The sequence below is a fragment of the Rhipicephalus sanguineus genome, unplaced genomic scaffold (assembly GCF_013339695.2).
Source record: "Rhipicephalus sanguineus isolate Rsan-2018 unplaced genomic scaffold, BIME_Rsan_1.4 Seq8931, whole genome shotgun sequence".
NCBI classification, from domain to species: Eukaryota; Metazoa; Arthropoda; class Arachnida; order Ixodida; family Ixodidae; genus Rhipicephalus; species Rhipicephalus sanguineus.
Genome location: NW_023616227.1, coordinates 39011 through 45151, shown reverse-complemented (window position 1 = coordinate 45151; position 6141 = coordinate 39011). Strand labels below are relative to the sequence as shown.

The 6141-nt window shown below is 47.6% G+C and overlaps 1 protein-coding gene across 1 annotated transcript in view; it reads left to right on the top strand.

Annotated features, from left to right (window-relative positions):
- Positions 1 to 430: 430 nt before the first annotated feature.
- Positions 431 to 6141, top strand: part of LOC119378601 (uncharacterized) — a 29294-nt gene continuing 23583 nt past the window's right edge. Inside the window, exon 1 of the mRNA XM_037647678.2 lies at positions 431 to 651. Coding sequence (XP_037503606.1) covers positions 608 to 651 — 44 coding nt within the window. The 5' untranslated portion in view covers positions 431 to 607. The remainder of the gene's footprint in view (positions 652 to 6141) is intronic.

The following is a 6141-nucleotide window of genomic DNA, read 5'->3' as shown; positions in this document are numbered from 1 at the left end:
TTTGAAAAACACGCCTCAAAGTCATTGCAAATTTTATTGGATATCAATCGCCAACACTCCTCTAGACGGGTTACTTTTGTCGGTAACAACAATCTTTCATTTTATAATTAACGTAGTATTTACAATAACAGATCAAAGCCATTTCATCTCTAAGTAGGCACCACCAGAAAACAGCATGTTTCCGAGCTATTCGGTGGGCAAAAGCTGGCTTTACTTTTGCTTGCAAGGCGTTTGGAGAGCTTCCACTACAGAATTTACCTCCTTGGGCGCACCGCGTCCCGGTTTTCGATTTCCTAGAGTCACTAGAAAAATTTTCAGTGAAATTTTCCAGTGACTCTACGATTTCCAAAAAGGCAGAGCCGCCAAGCGGCATCTCGGGGTAAACGGAGGACCGCGACCACCATGGCGTTCAGGCAGGCATGGAGAGAGAAGAGGGTCTCGCCCTGTCCGAGCATGTTTGGTGTGTGATCCTGTAGTGCTCAAGGCGGAGTTGCGGAGTCAACAGTTGCAGTTGTCATTCCCCAGAAGGCATGGAGGAGGGCATTCTCTACTACTCTCTGCTGGTCCCCCTCACGCTGCCGGTGGCGATGTTCTTCATGTTCTGGGCATGGATGGGCTTTCAGGCTGTCATCAACAATTGAACATACTCAGGTGGGAATGGTTTTGTCACCACATCGAACTTTCCTGTCGTCGTCTGCACTTCCGTATCGCCCCGGCTAAGGCCGGCCAAACTTCGTTGTGGAATACAGGAGAAGCACGTTGATCATACGTGCTTGTATGTAAAGACAACAGCGCTCTCATTATTAAACAAGGTGCTGCACAATAGAAACAGCAGTGTCCTCTTGTCCATGTTTCTGTAGAGGTCGCTACTATTGTGCTAATGAGTGGCGCCCCCTCCTAGATGTACGGGGTAGAATAAAGTTAGTTGTTTGGGTTCAGTGATGAGACTGTCGACCGGTTGCCTTACTGCGGGCTCCTCAGGCGCTCATGCCATGCCTGCGTCCCAGTCTCCAGTGAACCGATAACACTACAGTTTCTATTGCCCAGCTTCTTGTTTAATTATGTACGACCGACTCGCCCAGCTGAACGACGCTCTCAATTCAAACACTCGTAATTGATTGTTGAAAGCAGCCAAATTGAATTATGAAGCAAGGATAACGCATGCCGGTAGTACCTGCAAAGAACAATGGAAAAGTATTAATTATTTATTAAACGAGGACACATATGAGTTAGCTTTACTGAGCCAAACTGAATCAGCCAATCGATATTGCAGATGACTTCAGCTAGTTCTTATGCCATCGAGCTTCTAGTCCAGCCGAGAACTCGACAATTTTTTGTGCTGCTCTTCAGTCATTCTATCTTTTTCTCACAGGCTCCTAACGAAATACTTAGCATTATAAGCAAACATGGTCACTAGCGCTGTGCTTGATCAAGTTCGTTTGTCTAACTTTAAGTTAATTGTTAACCACATTGCCATACCAATTTCGCATGCTACCTGTTGTGTTCTGCGACTTTAATTTTTGTGACTGCATCACCAGGACTGCATTTTTAGGCATGGATAACAAGAAACTTACAAAGATGAGTACATGAAACTACCAGGGAAACGATGTAGTCATGTTAACCACAATTATGTTTTACGACCGTACTTTCCTCGCAGTGATGTGTTTTGCTATTCATTTTTCTCCAACATTGGAATGCGTTACCAAGCCTTGTGGTGAATGCAAATGATGTTTGTCAATTAAAAAAAATTGTTAGACATGTTTTTAAATGATTACGCTGCCATCGGTTCATTTGGTTTGTCTGTACGTAATTTTTACCCTCCCTGTAAGTACCCTCAACAGGTGGTTGACATTATTAATAAATGAAATAAATAAATTTGCATTGCAGTTCAAGCCCCCTTTCCCTCCCATCATTTTCACTGTTTTCATTCACCCGGAGAGAGTGAATAAAGACAGTGAATGCATGCATATTCATTAGAAGCACGGGTCTGCATTCTTTATTGTGAGTGGCTCTTCCGCCACCACCTTGAATATCAATCTCCAAATCTCGTTGCATTATCTTTCACCACAAGGGGGGGGGGGCACTTTCTTGGGATTTTATGCTATCTCGTCCAACCGTGCAACATTGTCACCTTTTTTACGTGCCACTAAATGAACAGCTTTCATTATCACATATTTGTTTCAAACCAAAGCTGCTGACATTTGCAATCTGCCTCCAAAGCGGACAGCTGCCTCTTGTAAAAGCAGGAATGTGCAGGCCTAAACTGTCAGCAATGCCAAAGCCTCTGTGCACGAAAACATCACCATGTGACAGCTTCTTTAGTTCTCAGCTCTCGTCGTTGGTCAGATGTTTAAGCACCCCAGCCCTCTGATATGAACGTAATAATCCCCTGGGGACTGATGCCTATGAGGTATTTTGCTGTGTTGCTTTACTTATATTGTTACCTTGTCTTGCATCTCAGCTGTGTAGAGGACGGTCGCTCAGTCTTGACTTCACAGCAGTCAATTATCAGTGCTACCTTTCCACCAAAAGAGTCATAGAATGCCTGCAGCATTGCTAGACAAATTTGATCACTGGAAGGCAACTCAGTAGTTGCCTTCAGCTGCTAAAAATCAGTGCGTAGCCACCTGTTGAATACTCTACTTATTGTTGACTCGGGCACTCCAAAGCAATATCCAAGGTCCTGCAGTAGAAAGTTCCACATCAGTTTCATCAAGAACACCACGAATTCTTGGAACTTACCAAGGCAGCGCTGTGGAGTATGTTTAAAGGAGCACTAACATCAAATTTACGCCCCAAGCCAATATTTTTTAATCTTCGAGTAGTTAACGACCCCCTGGTAGCGATTTGCAACTCAGAATGCAATGTAGCGATGGCTATCTGTTATATTGATTAATATGACCAGTATCGAGCGCAGTTCAAAATGGGTGGAAAGCCCGCCAATTTGTTGCGCTGCCTCGCGGCCATCTCCTGACTGCGCCCCAGCTGGTCACATTAAACAGAAAGAAGTGACGTCATGTTCAGCTGACATGTCGTCTGCTAGTTGTCACCAGCATTGCTGACGTCGCCGACAACAGTGTCTACAAGTGATGAGGGCAACATTCTGTAATTGGGGATCGCCGGATTCGCGACTTCGCGATTCATTTCTGCTTTGACACTTTACGAAGCAGTGATTCAGAAATGGACGTCGTTCCAAACAGCGAGAAGGTGCATGGGGATGCATGCTTGGACCATGCTCTATATTGCTTCAGATAATTTTGGTGTGTACGTCATTCCAGTATATGCAAGGGGGTTTACGGAATAGCAGGTAACCGTATGATGATATCGACAGGTTGTGGCGCTTCGGACAACCACAATGAGACACATACGTGTTTTTGTTTTTGCTTAATGTCCGTGATGAAAAAAGTTCTAACAGGGCAGCACATTCGGAACTACGCCACGGCCGCAAATGTACACTGGCAGAGAAGTAGAATAAACTAGGTTTCTACAATAAACATTTTGTGCTTGACAGGTTCTTCTCTATGCAGCCAGATGGCCTCACCTGTCCAGCCCCTCATGTTTATGGCTACAGTAATCCAGTATTACGCCAACGCAAAGTAGTCTAGGGACGAACTAAAACTCTATAGACCTACTCCATGTTTGCAAACAGCGGTAGGCGCCGTCGATATATTTAGTGATATATTTAGCGCCCTTGTAGCGACGTCACGGTGCGTAGGCTCCCCCCAGCCGGTCCAGCTTGGAGCGCGCTACCGCCCTCTATGATCACGTGACAACTGCCGCAGCAGGTGCAAAAGCTGCCTCCGAGCACCGCGCGTCGGGGTGCCTCCCGCATGCTTACAAGTGGCGGCCGCAACAGAGGAAGTTGCAATGGCTGTAAGAGGGACTCTGAAATAAACATCATGTTGACGTGCTGCTCTTGCTCTGAGAACCTCATAGAAACATGAGGTATCTTGACGGCGGGAATATGACTCATTTGCGAATGATCATCGCCGTTGCGACAGTCTAGGTCAAACGTGTACGTTTTATTTGTTAACTAATGCAACGGCGATCTCGGCGACACTTTCATCCGTACACGCTTGCGATGATGCTTCAACTACACCATGTGGACAAGGTGGTTACGTACCTGTCAGGTCTGCCAGCCGCGGCTCCATTCGTACGCTCAAGTCGAGACCGCGCAATGTGTACAGCCCGTTAACAGATTCGGCAAGTTTCCTGAGTGTTGTGTTTCTGTGAATTCTGACAGACATGGACATATCGTGAAGCGCACCGCTGCCAGAACAGCCTTGCATGATACACTTTTGTCAGGTGTCTCATCGCAGCTGCATAAGATTTGGAAAAGCATAGTCGAAGTCGCGGCTGCGTTAATGAACCGTGCCCAAGCAGAAAGACATGCGCCATGACCGAGCCACACTTTAGTTCACGTGAGTACAACAAAATCCTTTTGGCGCGTTTAAGACATATCAACAATGGAAAAAGATATCAACAATGGCAACCGTGAAGAATTCTCCGCATATGACAATGCTATCCACAACGTTAACGTGCTTTGAGGTAAATGTGCTCGCTGTGCCTCCACACAAGGCTTATGCCAAGAAATGCGGTGCTGCACATTACAATGACAAACGCTTCACTAAGCTAATCCCTTCTGCTGGGTAAGCCGCCCGAAAACATAACCGATGAGCCGGCGTCGGAGACAAGTTTTCGCGTTTTACAGCTGCCGCTAATTTCTTGCGACGGTCTTCGTAAACAGCTAATTAAAAAAAAAAGCTTATTCCATCCTTATCGTGCCTTCCTGCGCAATAGCTGTGGCACTGCTCGTGGCTACACCGTTTTTTCTTCTTTGAACGACGACAAACAGCGCACGCACCAGTGAAAACACAGCAGCAACTGCGGTAGGCATGGCGGCTTTTGCCTACCGCGCGAAACTAAACGCCTGACGACAGCGCCACCGCATTTTCGTGACGTATGTCCGGTGGAATTCGTCTATACTAATGCTATCTGTGTGTTCCTTGTTGGCAATGATACTTCTGTATACACTTTGATAGCTGGTGGTCGTGTTAGCGTGTACCATACGTGTAATGAAACGACGCACTCTTTATGCTTTTTCCATGCTTTGAAGAACACGACTGCAGTGCACAATGGTTCCCCAACATGCTGGCTGACGAGCACATGACAAACCACTTGAAGCGGCGCGTGACGAAGATCAGGTGGATCAGGCATGAGGAGTGGGGAGAGTCACTGGGAGTGAGAGTGTTTCCAGTTGGCGCTACGATCAAAACACTCAGATCTTCGACATCTTTGCTACTAATCTATTGCACTCAGCATGGTATGCGCTACACTGAACACGTTGCAGTAATGTTGATGTCACAGGGTGCTGAGCGCCCCGTTGAGCTTTCGTATGCTGTTTGCCCTTGAAATTATATAACTTCCAGGTGACGGATGCCATTAGAATTTGGCCAAGAAGACCTATGCATACTGAGTGTAGTGAATGGAGGGAATTTGTGGAAGGAATTTATGTGTTTGGGAATTTTTGGTGGAATTTTGAAATGTTTGTTCGGACTTGTGAGAATGAAGACGACGGCGACATGAAGGCGAGCCAAGGGCAGGTGGCACGCGCGGCGGCGGGACAAGAAAAGAAGACGAGAAAGAAGAGAGGTGCATGTGGAACGCGCAGAGGACTGAGCGAAGCTAGCCGAAGGACACGCCGGACCAGGGCGCTGTCCGAGAAGTTCGTCGTGGCCGTGCTCAGCGAGGACTGGTGCTTTCCTGGTGTTTCGGGCATTGGCGGTGGCTCCAGCGAGGACGTGCCGGACCCGGGCGCTGTCCGGGGAGCTCCTCCGGCCTGTTCTTGGTGAGACCTGGGGAGCCGAGGTACCTGCCTAGTGCTACCAGTACCAGGCGCAGCTCCTGCTGTGTCGGCGGGCAGGCGTCACGAGTTCCTGAACACCGTCGCCACCTGAGACGGCGCAAGGCTGTGATCAAACGGGAGGCCTTGTCCTCCTGCTGTAAGGCACACGGGACGTGTCACCTGCGTGCTTGGGCTCGCCTTCGACGAGACTCGTCGCCGCACGTGGACTGACCCTCCGCAAGACAACGACATCTACAAGTGGTGAGATGTTTCTTTTGTAACCTTGATCGGACATT